Raw genomic sequence first — 14,509 nt, forward strand, 5'->3', positions numbered from 1 at the left:
AAGAGATCTTTCTTGTTGCATCGAAACGGAAAATGTATGAAAGACATAATCTGAGGAAAATAATGCTGATCAAGGTTGGATGGAGAAATCTTCCTTGTTTTATCCGGAACAGACCATGTATGGAAGACATTGACCTATGAGGGTGGATAAGAACAAGGTTATAAAGTGGTGAAGAGCGGTTGAGTGTACAGTGTGTGCCGGTATAAATACCATGCCTGGAAATCCCCCGTATTGGCTTTCCAATTCCTCTACGGGTGATAACTCGCTACCGGAAGAGGGAGAAAAACCAAATCGTTAAAAGGCTAACGATTATACGACAAAACCAAGGGCCATGCGTCCCGGAGGGCTACATGGGGCAGGGGGAAGTAAGAGGAAGGAAATCGTATCGTATCGTATCGTCGAAAGTAAGTTCGTATCGTCGGCAAGGGGCTTGAAACACCAGGTAGCCGCCAGAGAATGAGGAACGACTGCCATGTGCATGAGAGATGAGCATGGCATGAGCAAGGACCACCGATAACGTGTTGAAGGTATTCGAGGGTGGTATCGCCGTTTGTAGAGATCTTGCGTAGGGAGTTGCTTGAAGTGGTGTCGTTCCTTGTAAAGAGAGAGAGAGAGTATAGAAAGCGAATAAAAGAAGAGAGACAGAGCCTTTTTTTTCATGTGAAAAAGATGAAACGCGACAGGAACCCATGAGGTTTAAACCTCGCAATGGCTGCGTTTTGATAATGATGATGCATTTGTTGCCTCAAGACACCTTGCCCCGCAGTTTGAGCGTATCATCACACGCTTTTGATGGGAGTGAAAAATATTTCGTGTTCGTCTTATATGGGTTATCGACGTCTGACTATTAAAAGCTGTGTAGCTCGTTCATGCCAACTTTTTATGCGGCGAAATTTTTACTGCGCATTTTCCATCAAAAATTTACCAGGCACCATCACTTTGCTCATCCTCTCTTTCATATCAGCTGGCAAAGACGTGCTTTCTTTTCTAGCATATACCAATACAAATATGTATTTTACATTCCTATTGCGTGAGGCTATGAGATAATCCTAGGTAGCAAGAGAATACGCTATGACATGCTCGTGTGCATCGTTGTGCAATTCTTCACGTATCATATATCATTTCAAAACAACGACTTGCTTCATGCTAGCCATTCTATTCGAGCTTATGGCTTCGTATTACTGAGTTTGATGTCTCGAATATCTAGCCCTGTCAGCATCAGTATTGCCTATACGACGCTCGCTTCTGGAGAAGTTTCTATGGCAAGACGATAAAATTGATCGATTTTCTTGAGTCTGACCATACTAAAAAAAAAAAAAAAACACACTTTTTAGCTTCCACGGAGATTGCCATATCTCTGAGCTGCTGTGGACTCTTTGCATCGTCTACACGATATAGAAAAGTTCAGATTCCTGCGAAAAGCGGATGTTGCATTGAATGCAGCAATGAGACTCCTCATGTCCACTTTAGACTTCAAGAAGAGGACAACATCTTCCATCCACTTTGTCGTTTTCTTATTATCTTGCTAGTCTATTCCTAATATGGTTCCAGGACGAATTATATGAAAGAACAAAAAAAAAATTGAGAAGATAAAAAGCTGTCTGTTTATTCACGATATGGGAGGGCATATTCATATTATTTGGATACTCTATAACGATTGACTGGCTGGGCAGCATTCAAGAAAGGGAAATGTGCTGTCAAAGAAAGGTGAAGCGACCATTTACTTTGGAAATTACCAAAAAATGGATACTTCATTCATTGTCTTATTATTTTCAATTTCTTTTTTTTTCTTTTTTATAATGATGATAACTCATCCAACCACCCACCGCCATTCCCAGTGACCCCCAGTGAACTGGGCAAGCCGAAGCTTGTTCCCCTATCCCACCCCTGAGACTGCGATGAGCTGCCATGATACCGATTTCACCTGTGAACCACCCACCAATATACATTCGTTTCCCGACTTCGTGCAAGTTGTGGGTTAGGGTCCCCGATAGTGCAATTTCATAAAAATCTCTTTTTTCTTGCAAGTTGTTCTCATTTTTTATGCTTCTTTTCTTGTTATCCATGTTGTAAGAGATGCTATCTAATGGATCCAACCAAGCACAATCGCTTTTCATCTCCTTTTTAAAACGGAAAAGAATGATAAACTAATTGGCAGCGACTTTGGCGGAGTTAAACATAGGTGGTCGCCGTTGCCGAAAGTCAAATATCGGCTAAAAGATGGCATGTATAGTTTATTTATTTATTTACGGAGTAAGGTACACAGTTGCTAAAACAAATGCGTTGTCATTGGAGATAGAAAAGAAAAAACTATACATGCCATCTTTCAGCCGATATTTGACTTTCGGCAACGGCGACCACCTACGTTTAACTCCGCCAAAGTCGCTGCCAATTACTCTATCATTCCTTTCCGCTTTAAAAAGGCGATAAAAAATGACTGTATTTGGTAGGATCCATTAGATAGCATCTCTTACAACATGGATAACAAGAAAAGAAGCATAAAAAATGAGAACAACTTGCAAGAAAAAAGAGATTTTTATGAAATTGCACTATCGGGGACCCTAACCCACAACTTGCACGAAGTCGGGAAACGAATGTATATTGGTGGGTGGTTCATAGGTGAAATCGGTATCATGGCAGCTCATCGCAGTCTCAGGGGTGGGATAGGGGAACAAGCTTCGGCTTGCCCAGTTCACTGGGGGTCACTGGGAATGGCGGTGGGTGGTTGGATGAGTTATCATCATTATAAAATGAAAAAAATGAAATGAAAATAATGAAAAAAAGGTAATTTCCCAAAGTAAATGGTCGCTTCTTTGACAGCACATTTCCCCTTTTGAAAGTGGCCCAGCCTTTAGATTGAAAATAATACATAACCAGTCAACGTCATAGATAGCCAAAATAAAAATCTCTTTCTATGTCATGAATAAACGTATAGTGTTATATCCTCTCATTTCCTTTGTTCTCTATTCTTTTGTATCTATCGTCTGTGAAAACAGTATCCGGAATAAACTATCAAGAAAATAAGAAAACGACGAAATGAAAATGAAAAAAAACACGAGAAATAAGCTTCATTGCTGCATTCGTGCAAACTCAAAGAATCCACAGCAGCTTAGGAATATGGTAATCAACCTAATTCGTCCCTACAACAGTACATTGACAGTTCCTTGACAATAAGCTTCAAGTGTCACTGATTGCGGTTCCACTTACTTTCATTGCTCTGCGTATATTGCGGAATCAGACTCCCGCTTGTGATGACGTTAAAAGTGAAGAGGTGTCAGTGAATGGGATCCATAGAAAATAATTTCCAAACGCGTCTGAGAAAAGGATCACCTTGGAGATGCCGGATATATTTGGGCATATTTTTATACCAACCTGTCGCGTAGATGATGTATATTTGACCAATTGCTGCTGCAGTTTTGTTGAGGAGGTGCAGCCTGATTTTATTAAGATTTCAGTGTGGTAGTATTGCCCGTTTATAACTTTGATATACTGATTTTCTTTTCTTCGTATGCGTGCACTTGATTATTGAATTGAAAATAATGCGAATGGCTCGACTGATTCAACCACAAACATGTAAATCAATAACTCCGCGTTTTTTTGGCACATAACATGAGCCGAAACACTTGAGATGCGCACGTCTTCACATGTAATATGCGTATGTCAGTGCGGTTTGTGTTACTGATCCGTCAATATAAATTCATACCCTATCGAGAATATTCTTAAATCAAGTATTCCTATATCGAGTGGTTATTGTGTCTGGGCACCGATGTGGTTCAACCAATCGAGTTATTGTATCATTTTCATATGGTATGTTTCTAAACGAACGACCGTCGAGCGTTCCGCCATGTGTTTTGCACATTGACCTGCGCTGCATGGCACGACGTAGTGTGTCCGTCCACGTTGTTGATTGCCCGGGCAGCGAATTGCTTATGGTAAGTTGGCTGCGTCTAGATGTAAGATGCTAGCACACTGAATTGCTATTTTTCCTTTTATCATATCTTCTGTTTCACTATTCTACATACCGTGATCTGGCTGGTTATTTTTTTTCCATATTTTTAGCTCTATGATATCTGATCTTCATATCTAGCCTGATGCCTCTCATTTGACTTTTTATTTTTTATGGGCTGCAAGTTGACTAATCTGTAAATGGAAGAGCATTGAAAGTAACAAAAATCCGGTAATTCATTCCTTTTTTTTTTTCTCTGCTGGTTTAAATTTTTGTATGTAATTTACTACTCTTCGTCCGAATCTTCGATGATTCGTGAACTTCTAAATTGCTAAGAGAGAGTAAATAGAGATCAGCTTTCCGAAAAATGGATTGCACTACCAATGTGTGCTTACCTTTCTGCTTCGACCGGCGCGCTCTTCGGGTTCCTCTACCTCGTTCTCCTCCTCCTCGTCGTCCTCCAATTCCTTTTGTTTCTTAGTTCGCTTGCGTGACTTCTTTTCCGGTACGATAGGTTCCTCATCCACTTCCATGGATGCCATGCGTAAGTTTTCTTCGCGAACTCTTTCCATCAGTCGGCGTCGTTCCTCTTCCATGCGCTGTCTTTCCTCTTCTTCAGCTTGACGTTTCTTGCTGGCTTCCGCTTCCAATCTGGCGGCTTCTTCTTCTCGTTTCTTTCGAACTTCTTCGTACTTGTGTTGTTTGTCTTCCTCAAATTGTAACTGCTCCGTCATCTTTCTTTCCAATTGTGTACGCAGTGTTTCACCATAACGAGCACGCTGCTTCGTAATGCCACGTTCATACAATACAAACTCGCTTTCTGGCACATCGATCAACATTTTGAATATCCTTTGACTGGTGTCCAAGGATTTAATGGCACGGCGTAAATCGACGGAAGTTCGTTGATCTTTCGACAAATCGGATATTAGCTGAGCGTAAGATTGCTGAACCAAAGCGATATTATGTAAGGTGGATTTATCGGACGGGTTCAAGTGGAATGCTTTTTCGGTATTTCGTAGAGACTCTAACATGATCTCCGGCTCTTTGGTGGATTTGCTCATGATAAATTGCGCGCGCGCAAGACATAACAAAATATTGGCATCTCGGTTGGCAAAAAATCGTTTGGAAGCATTTTCATACTATGTTGCCATGAGCGTCAATCAAAGCTTCTTCTTTCCTAGCTACGTTTGATTCAACTTACCATCACAATAGCTTGCTTATAGTGCTTCAGTTCTACAAAAGTGTGCGCCAAATTGATCCACACACACGAGTTGTTGACAGATGATTCACGAACTTGAGTAAAAAGATCACGCGCTTGGTCAATGTGACCATTGTCAGCGAGCGTGATTGCTAACCCATTGGCTGCATACGAGTTCATTGGGTCACGTCGTAGAGCTTGCGCAAAGAAACCTACAGCCAGCTTGTAGGCTTCTTGTCTCTATTCGAATTCAAAAAGCTTGAGTTTCCAATTGCGATACGACGAATTATGGCCCTCTGCCAATTCATACCTGCTTCTGTAGTTTTTCGCTCTTCATTTCCCTCGCAGCCGCAGCATGGTAGTTACCGAGTGCAATGTGTGTGTAGAGATCATTTTTCTCGCAATCTTTCAGCACCTTTTCAAAGGAACGTTTACATAATTTCTCGTTGATGGTTGCTTGTGCTTGACCGATCATAATCCAAGCTTTAGCGTCTATCGGGTCGGAATCAAACACTTCTTTGTAATATTCCTGCGCTTCAGTAGCTCGACCCCGGAATTGCTCAATGGCACCGAGCCGTAAATGGGCTAAAGAGATCCATATAAGTAATTGTGCCAAAACCATTCCCATTTCGAGTCCTATTACCATCAGCATAGGAGGGATAGTCTTCGGTCAATTTTTTATAGATGGAAGTAGCCTTTTCTGTTTCCAAGCGATCCTCGAAAAGGCGTGCAAGGTTATAGGTGGTGGTGATCTTCAAATTGACATCCACATTTTTGTTGTCTTGGCTCGATTCACCTAAGCGATCGAATTCCTGTATCGCCAAACTGTAGTAGGTTTCCGCTTCATCCAGATTTCCCAAAGTGTGATGCACGGCCGCCACGTTATTCAGAAGCTCTGACTTGATGGCGAGATTTTCTGGCTTTTGAGCTTCTTCAGCCTCCATTTGATTAAACTTGTCCAAAGAGGCTTGATAGTCTAGCAGGCAGCGATATTAGAGACACATTGATTTTGAACATAGTTGCGTCACCGAGACCCCTCTAAGCTTACATTTCAAAGCACGAGTTTGATCCTTTTCTTCGTATAATTGCGCTACTTCGATATCCAAAAACTGATCGTCGTCATAGTGTTCCAGCACTTTGTTGAAGAGATTCAATGCTTGTGTTTGTCTTCCTGTAGCTGTATACAGAGAGCCTAAAATCTACCAATCATATCCGTGTGAGCACCCAAGGCATGGATGACATGGATTCTCTTTTCGCAACTTACCTTGATCACTTCAATACACTGAGGTTCAGTCTCGTGCAATTTTTCAAAAATTTGTGCAGTGACATCCAATTCCCCTATTGACAAGCGCGATCAATCTCTCAGCTTTGCCTCACATTCCATTATTACTGGGACCATGCTACCTCTGCACAAGTGCATTTGTCCAATGCCAAATTGCGCCAGAATATGATCAGGATTCAGCTCCAAAGCTTGGCGGTAAAATTTGAAGGCATCGTCGTATTGTTGCTAAATTCGAGGCAGAAATTACAGTTGCGGTTAATTCACTGACACTGGTTGAAAATAGCACTCTATTTACCATTTGATGGTGGGCGCGAGCGATCTGATAGGACGCTTCTGCTTTGATATTATCGTTGGTGGCGGTTACTAATGCTTTGGAAGCTGACTTCATGGTCTATTGGAGAGTATAGCAAAATGTGAGTCAAGCTGTTCTTTTCCACAAAGGACCATATTCAAAATGGGGGCATCGCCAGACGGATTACCTTTTCAAAATCCCGCGTCAGGAAAAAGTGATTTGCCAGCATATTGAGAACCACAGGCTGCTTCTTATCAGCGCGATGTGCTTGCTGCATGTGTTGCAAACCATGGCGTAATGCATTTTCCTGCTGTACAAGGCCTTGGTCCGGTTTTTTCGATTGATTCAACTCAATAATTGCCAATAAGGCCAACACGGCAGCATTGGGCTTCTCGCTCTGCAGAAAGCCCAGTCACTGTTGAGTCCTTGTATCGGTCCCAAGCCATCTTTCTCTGTCACTTACCACTTCGATACATCGCTTCAATGCGGCTTTGGCTTCTTCGTCCATTCCCAATCGGGAAAAACACTGCGCGATGCCAAACCGGATTTCCAGAGGTGAAAACCTTCCTCGCGAATAAATCAAAGCAGTCTGATACGTCTTTAGCGATTGCTTGTACTGTCGCAAATGGTACTGAATCTTGGCTTTGCCGAGTAAGGCGGGAATGCAGTTGGGACGCTTATCAAGAACCATGTTGAAAGAACGAATGGCTTCGTTGATGTCTCTACGTAAAAGATAGAGATGGCCTTTGACGACGAATGTCTGTTCGTACTGATTATGAATACGATCGGCTTCGTTGATAAACTGCGTCGCGTCGTTGAGATGCTTCTGTCGTTGAGCCTCATCGGTTGCTTTTTTTGCCAATTTCATGTGAAGGGTCGCCATGAAGGTCAGCAATGGCAGTTTCTGACGCGGTTGAGTGTGAGGGGAATGGCTGGCTAAAGTGGATGCGTAAATTCTCAGTACTATTGCCCCAGTATAGCAACTCGAGTAGATGAAAAAGTACCTGTGCTTAAGCCTGCCTGTATGACGACGATGCTTTGTTCTACTTTGTCTTGCTCATAGTATTCGAGCTAACAAAAAATAGCGACGTCAGCTTATAAAAAAGCTGTTGCTTTATCAAGCGTTATAGTTTTCATTGCTTACTGCAAGCATGCGGTAGTAGGCTAAAGGAACACCTTCTTGTCGGAAAATGTCGGTGAGCTCGGTGGAATTGCTCGGTAGGTCATTACACACAACTTCAAGCACTTGTTCATGCTGAAGAGGGACTTCAATTGTTCTGGATCTTGGCACATAAGCCGAGCCATATACCGTAGAAGCCATGGGTTCGTTTATTATCTGACACTGTTATCAACAGTAGCAAATAATCAGAGAACCTGCCAAAGCCCGATCCTCACAGAATGGAATCGTGGTGTGACTGTTCCCACCAACCGTCCATTTTTGCCTTGCATCTCCAACAAAACCACACATTGAGCTGGTACCGCTCCGCACTGGTAACAGTTCTCCGTCTTATCCGGCGACTTGGAATGCTTGATTCTACGCTCAATAACGATCTCTTTTGAAGCCGCATTCATGAATCTGGAGTTGCGGGTAGATCGATTCCACACTGGTTGCGAGTTGGAAGCGGAGTCGCTGTAAACGCATGCGCTCGCGGATGGGGGACGGAAGGCGGTTATTGCAGTGCAATTAGCCGTCTATGGCACGGAAACTATTTCGAGTCGACCGGCGGAAGGATAATACGCATGGGAACTGTATAACTCAACGCGCAACCATGACCCTTTTGTGTTTCATCGGTTCGTATGGTCTGCACCCTTGTATCCTTCACAAAAAGTGTAAATTGCATCCGTGCATTTTTGGCCATAAGATGCTATCATGGGAGGACATCGAGACAAAAGGATTACATGAGCGGAAGCGCAAGCCTGATCTAAAGTTTTATTCTGAAAGAAAGAAGACGCATGAATCGAATGTAAAGTGATTATCAGACGAAGACGCCAAAACAAGACGCCTTTGGTTTTGCTTGAAAACTGGAATACTTTGACGACTCGAGGGTGTGGATTCTATGAGTTGTTGCTTTTGCAAACGAGGTGAGAAGGGGAATAGATGATATTGAAACAATCTATTTTGGTAAATGTTGTATTCCTTTGATACCTATCACGTTACACCGACATTGGCTGTGCGCATTATCTGGGAGAGGAAAAGTGGGCGAGGAACAATATGCGGAATACTTTGATTGCTCACGGGAAGAAAACAACCCACCAACGTGATTAGCACTGGAATTGGATCGCCAGAGTTCCTGTTCTCACCAATGCTTGTTTTTTCTATTTTTCCGCCGAGGTGAAGCAGACGATGTCCACGTGTCTCCTAATATCAGTTTCCCATATGCCCTATTTTGCATCTGATGCCCACTTAAAACATAACAATCTATAAACCTTTTTTTTACGTCATTTCATTTCTCTTGGTTTTCTCAATCGAACAATTACCACTTTTCCTTTATACAGTTATTTTTGTTGACCAGCCGTTTTAATTGTTCTCTTTCTCTTCTTCCTTCTTTTCCCTTTTTGGACTCCTCTTACTAGGTGTCGAGATCCCCTTTTCTATGTTAACATGTACAACATGCAATTCCATCCCCCAGGTTTTCAATCGCCATCGCAACCAATAGCTGAAATAAACAACGTTTTGGATGATCCCGGCAACAATAATTTTGATACATCCTCCGGTACTATCGCAGAAAGACGACAATTACAACAATCGAAGCAGTATAACATGGAAGCCTTCCAATCGACGCCTAAACCGACCTATAAAGTATCACAGGTCTCGTCGCCGCAGCAACCATCTTCAGTGACATCCTTCCATCCGAGATCGTCCATGTATCAGGAAGATGCCTGGAGACTAGCTACTAAGCAACCGACAAATGAAACTTATGCTGTAAAAACTGATTCCGCAGGAACTCCGGCCAACACCAGTGCCAGTAATTTAGATGATGATATGCAACAACGACAGTAAGTTTATCCTCTTCCTTGATTTCTAGCTGCCTTTCTTTTTTCTTTATGTTTTTAATTTTTTTTACCATGTTCGCGTTTTTGTCATGCGTTGCAATTACGACGGAAACAAAATTGAAATACCACATGACTGACGTTGTTCTTTTTTTTTTTTTTTTTTTTTTTTTTTTTTTTTTTTTTTTTTTTTTTTTTTAGTATGCAACAACTCTTTGAAAAGAAGCGACGGCGACGAGAATCACATAATGCTGTAGAGCGTCGGCGTCGAGACAATATTAACGAACGCATATATGAGCTGTCGACATTGCTACCGGAACGCGATGCTAGCAAAAATAATAAGGGCACCATTCTGAAAAAATCGGTGGATCACATCCGAATGTTACATGAAGAAGTCCATCAATACCAACAAAGGATCCAAGAACTAGAGGGAATATTAGAAATGCATCGAGTAAGGATGGGCAATCTATCGTACCCCATCTTGGATGTATCTTCAATACAACCTTCTCTTGGCAATTTCAACCATACCACTTCCACCTACCGTCGTAGATAAGTTAATATACCTCTCTGTTCTGCTGTTATATTCTCCCCGTTGTAACTTGCAAAGTCTATCCTTTTCTTTTATTCTACTCTATAAGTTTATCGCGCACATACTGTATTTTTTCCCTTCCCCTTTTTTGTAACATTTCTCAGTAACCACCTCTTTTCCGATTGGTTCCTAATCCAGGAACCTGTGATTTTATATAATCTCTCTCGGTGTTTGTATGTGTCAACCTACCTCTCTAGTTTCTGAATTCCCGTTTTATGTATAGTAAGCTTGCCCTTATTGTTCCTAACTGACAAATCTTGTTCAAAATATTCAATATACACTGGTAATAGCTACTTTTTTTCTTTGAGAAGCTCCTGCACCGACAGCTACATATCGTTGCGCCATTAGTAAAATATCTGATCTGTAACACTTTCAAAACCGTAAATAATTGAAGTGCGGTATTGTTTACACACTACTTAAAAAAAGAGCGCCAGAGCAACAGACGGATGGAGGTTGCCAAAGCTGCGATAAGAAGGACATCCGTTACATTGAACACGATAAACTTCGCTGCAACAAATTAAATATTGCCACTTTACCAATGACAAAATGGATGAATGATAATGCATCCATTATTTTCGTTCTTTGTCACATTCTATGCGCTCATTGGTAGCTTATTGGTCAAATGATGGCGCATGACCCTCCCAGGATCGGTCTTTGGGACCCCCTCCCCCTTTTTTTTTTAACCTACTATTTTTCATTTTCTGTGAGGATGAGCTGTGCATCCTCCAAGGAACCCACAGACTTCAGCTATGAACGCAGTAAAATTTGCTCCTGGAAGCAAAGTCGGGAATGGCCTAAGCATGTGTTAGATGTCGCCATCGAACTGATACCTCTTTTCATCGGTGCTTATTATTCAGGTATAATAATTTTTTTTTTTTGTGATGTCGCCATGCTGTACTTACAGTACATTCTCGAAAAAGGGACTATTGCATGCATTAGATAAGTTTTAAAAATTAGACATTCGTGGTGGCTGGTCGCTGTCGTCGTGGAAAAAACAGACCATGAAGTTAGGAGTGGCCGAAGCCATCAGCGCTTGAGCAAGCCTCGTCTCGAATGTGCACGAAAATCATTCTGAATTGGAGCAGACAGATTATTTCTCTGACAAATGATCCATGCCGATGCGGCTACTGTATGCTGCACGAACCATACTGTATCTGATACTGCAGCCTCCGTTACTGCAGAATTGCAGTAAACTAAAACAACCTATTGAACCGGAAATGGATGTGGTTGTCATCCTTCAAGGATAGGATTCCGCACTGCTCACTTGTGCAGATTGAGATTGAAGAGGTGCATGTGTCACAAAGTTGCAGCAAACTTACGTGGGGTCAAAATATTTCCCGGTAGAAAATTACGATTATGCTCGAATTTTTTCCATTGATTTACAGTGTCAAGGTATGATTTGCCATAGGACAAATCTTTTATAAATCAAAAAAAGCGGGATCTGGTGACTGGTTTGAATCACTGTTCGCTCTTTTTTATCATGTTTTCCACGGCTAGGAGAAACGATATGCCCTGTGAAGGTATGCAGATTAAACTGAGAGGGTTTATATATCAGAGGACTCACCAATATCTTTGCTCTCAAGGCTGTCGTGAACGGAAAAAGAAATGCGATCGTACTCAACCTTGCAAACGGTAATTCGTCGTTAACTGGTCTTTGCATGTCTTCACACTTACGCCTTCTATGCCGTAGGTGCCAACGCTTGAACATTCGATGTTTTTACGCACAGCCGACAAAACCTCCCGATCTCGATTACCAGGAGATTCTGGATAATCACCATTTGCAAATGCAGATCTTGGATCTTGAAAACACCATGAGCCTGCTGAAAGAAGATATGAAATCAATGGAAAAACGCATCTCGTCAACAACCAGTATGCCAACGGGAATCCCGACAACCGAACATCAGGCTTATAACGACAACAATGAATCACCGAGTTGGCGATTGACCATTACGAAGAATAGTAATGGAATGATGCGATTAGACACCAATATACATTCGTATATGGATCTGCTGCGATACTTGCATCGATGTGTATACCCCAGCCCTATAGCTAACCCATCATCAACACCCGGAGGAGTGCCTACTGTGCTGTCATTTCGACTACCATGGAGGTTCTTGCGATGTGGCTCTTTCAAGGCAACCCTGCGATGCATCACTCACAAGGAGGAAACATCCAGCGTCAACTCCATGGCGATACGCACCGACACCGAAACTACCCTTCGACTTATCGACGCCTACTTTAGGTGCCAATTCTACCGTTTAGTTTCACTTCACAAACGAACGTTTTACACCTTGTTTGTCGACTCATTCGATCCTAACGCTTCTCCGGTAGTGTGTGGGCTATGCGCTGCGGTCCTCACCATGCGATGTCGTCACACACTATCTATCGTACCTTATCAACATCAAATGCGCGTGGCCGAATTTTACTTTGCAAGAACCCGATCCCTTGTCGCTTCCCGTTTCGATGAAACCAGTTTGGAAATCATGCTGAGCTATGTCATGATGGCAACGTATAGTGCAAACATGCTTCGACCCGTCGAAGCTAGGACGTATTTAGACATGGCCGTTCGCTTGAAGCATATTCTCGAAGACGCAGTGATCTCAGAGGAAGAACTGGAAACTTTCAAACGATCGCATTGGGGTATGCTGGACGTGGTTATGTTCCTTGAATTTGTGGAAAACAAACGAGGCATGCCTGTCCCTCAGTTGCAGCACCTCCGACGACTGACCCACATAACCGACGTAGCCAAACAAAAACTATTCGCACGACGATCACCCAGATATTATATACCCACACGCCAAAACGACGAATCCATCAAAACACATCGAGCTATTTTGAAAGACGTCTATGCTACCCAGCTTCATCGGAACATGCAACGTTATTTGCATACAGTACGATCGGCGGATGTAGATGTGCTCCCTTTGTCTTTGCTGCTATCTACTGAGAAATCACTCAAAGACTGTTACTACAAAACCGTGCCGGAAGAACTACGTTTGCCTCACAGTATATTTGAGGAGGGGTTGCCTGAGAGTGAATTTTGGAGACGATTAGAAAGCTGCAAGAACTGCGACATGGCTTCTATCCACATGATGATCCGATACCAGCAATGCCTTATTAGCTTATACGAACCGTTTCTGCCCTACCTCTCGCATCAGGATTTGAAAAATCGACCTCCTTTCTCTTTTCTGCAAGAAGGCATTGACGACGATCCATTGCATGCCACTCCACCTATCTCTCCCTTATCAACACCAGTCCACTCTCGGTCTGCGACACCGAAATCGCCAGGTGAAGAAACACAACCGTCCATGATTGGTATACGAGCACAGGAAATTTGTCATCGATCGGCGATATTTATTGTGCGGCTTTGGGAGTACCAGGTGATGAAGATCGACCAATGCCGTATCGTGCTCCCGTGTCTACTCAGCGCTTGGGATATTCATCTGCGAAATGCTTTCGCGTCTCCAATCGGCCCTGAGACCAACGGTGTGGTATCCCCGTCGATGATTGAGACTGCTCGTGAATATGCTTTGCGTTGCGTGAATGTTTTGCAGAAGGGATACCTCTACAATTCAGCGGAACACAATCTATGGGAATACTATGAACGTATTGCTAATGAATTACGAAACGCTAGCGGGGATACGCCACCACACATGCCCAGTTATTGGACGCCTGCACCATCCGCCGATTGCGATTGTTGAGAAAGCTTCCACTCTCGTGATTATATAATTACAGCCGTATTATACCTTATATTGTATCTAACCACTCCATTCACTTTATTTCTCCCTCTATTTCAGTTGTATAGTTATTTTGAGCCTTCCTTTCTCATTTAAAAATTTCCCCACTCATACAGTACTCTCCACCGTCATCTATCTATCTAAGTAATCAAATTATAATGCAAAAAATAATTACGATACAAATCTCTTGCTGAATAGCACCACCATCTTGGACCTCGGTTCTGTCTGGCACGTAATGTTCCTTTTTATTGATCGATCTATTTGATGAGATTAATGGCTGCGAAATACGTCATTCGTAACTTTAATAAGACTCTTCTCTTTCAGTTGTTTATATTGCTCATCTGCTGATAAATGACGAGAGATAGTACCATGGCTAATTCTAACGGTTGATGTGTCGGCTAGATTTGTTTAGTGGGCCTTACATGGAAACGGTGAACTATCATACGACATAATTCAACTTAACCTAGATATGATGAT

General features: G+C 42.4%; 4 protein-coding genes across 4 annotated transcripts; 2 read left to right on the forward strand and 2 right to left on the reverse strand.

Annotated features, from left to right (window-relative positions):
- Positions 1-5: 5 nt before the first annotated feature.
- On the reverse strand, positions 6-836 carry BYT42DRAFT_110786 (uncharacterized protein). The gene is made up of 2 exons (XM_051562099.1): positions 270-836; positions 6-134 (listed from the first exon to the last, which is right to left on the reverse strand). Exon 1 carries the CDS (start codon positions 658-660, stop codon positions 310-312), a length of 351 nt encoding a protein of 116 aa, XP_051419685.1. The 5' UTR covers positions 661-836; the 3' UTR covers positions 6-134; positions 270-309.
- A 3,167-nt stretch (positions 837-4,003) lies between these two features.
- BYT42DRAFT_110841 (uncharacterized protein) lies at positions 4,004-8,096 on the reverse strand. The gene is made up of 13 exons (XM_051562100.1): positions 7,863-8,096; positions 7,723-7,789; positions 7,182-7,654; positions 6,906-7,115; positions 6,722-6,817; positions 6,549-6,651; positions 6,409-6,482; positions 6,193-6,343; positions 5,788-6,120; positions 5,455-5,729; positions 5,148-5,384; positions 4,342-5,085; positions 4,004-4,277 (listed from the first exon to the last, which is right to left on the reverse strand). Exons 1-13 carry the CDS (start codon positions 8,037-8,039, stop codon positions 4,233-4,235), a joined length of 2,985 nt encoding a protein of 994 aa, XP_051419686.1. The 5' UTR covers positions 8,040-8,096; the 3' UTR covers positions 4,004-4,232.
- Positions 8,097-9,320: 1,224 nt separating this feature from the next.
- BYT42DRAFT_617469 (Myc-type, basic helix-loop-helix domain-containing protein) lies at positions 9,321-10,262 on the forward strand (the record flags this gene model as incomplete). Its single annotated transcript, XM_051572189.1, has 2 exons — positions 9,321-9,715; positions 9,911-10,262. 2 exons carry the CDS (start codon positions 9,321-9,323, stop codon positions 10,260-10,262), a joined length of 747 nt encoding a protein of 248 aa, XP_051419687.1.
- Positions 10,263-11,348: 1,086 nt separating this feature from the next.
- BYT42DRAFT_584516 (uncharacterized protein) lies at positions 11,349-14,201 on the forward strand. The gene is made up of 3 exons (XM_051569878.1): positions 11,349-11,818; positions 11,882-11,930; positions 11,989-14,201. Exons 1-3 carry the CDS (start codon positions 11,779-11,781, stop codon positions 13,994-13,996), a joined length of 2,097 nt encoding a protein of 698 aa, XP_051419688.1. The 5' UTR covers positions 11,349-11,778; the 3' UTR covers positions 13,997-14,201.
- Positions 14,202-14,509: the final 308 nt, after the last annotated feature.

Source organism: Radiomyces spectabilis (assembly GCF_025331425.1).
Source record: "Radiomyces spectabilis strain NRRL 2753 chromosome Unknown BYT42scaffold_13, whole genome shotgun sequence".
Classification (NCBI taxonomy): Eukaryota; Fungi; Mucoromycota; class Mucoromycetes; order Mucorales; family Radiomycetaceae; genus Radiomyces; species Radiomyces spectabilis.

What these genes read in the sequence shown, in the direction of transcription:
- BYT42DRAFT_110841 (XM_051562100.1), bottom strand. Translation starts at nt 8,039, where the DNA reads ATGGCTTCTACGGTATATGGCTCGGCTTATGTGCCAAGATCCAGAACA. An exon ending in TGAAGCGATGTATCGAAGTG is followed by an intron (nt 7,116 to 7,181) that starts GTAAGTGACAGA and finishes GGCTTTCTGCAG; the next exon opens with AGCGAGAAGCCCAATGCTGC. An exon ending in AGTGTATTGAAGTGATCAAG is followed by an intron (nt 6,344 to 6,408) that starts GTAAGTTGCGAA and finishes TATGATTGGTAG; the next exon opens with ATTTTAGGCTCTCTGTATAC.
- BYT42DRAFT_584516 (XM_051569878.1), top strand. Translation starts at nt 11,779, where the DNA reads ATGTTTTCCACGGCTAGGAGAAACGATATGCCCTGTGAAG. An exon ending in AAACGATATGCCCTGTGAAG is followed by an intron (nt 11,819 to 11,881) that starts GTATGCAGATTA and finishes TTTGCTCTCAAG; the next exon opens with GCTGTCGTGAACGGAAAAAG. An exon ending in CGTACTCAACCTTGCAAACG is followed by an intron (nt 11,931 to 11,988) that starts GTAATTCGTCGT and finishes TCTATGCCGTAG; the next exon opens with GTGCCAACGCTTGAACATTC.
- BYT42DRAFT_110786 (XM_051562099.1), bottom strand. Translation starts at nt 660, where the DNA reads ATGAAAAAAAAGGCTCTGTCTCTCTTCTTTTATTCGCTTTCTATACTC.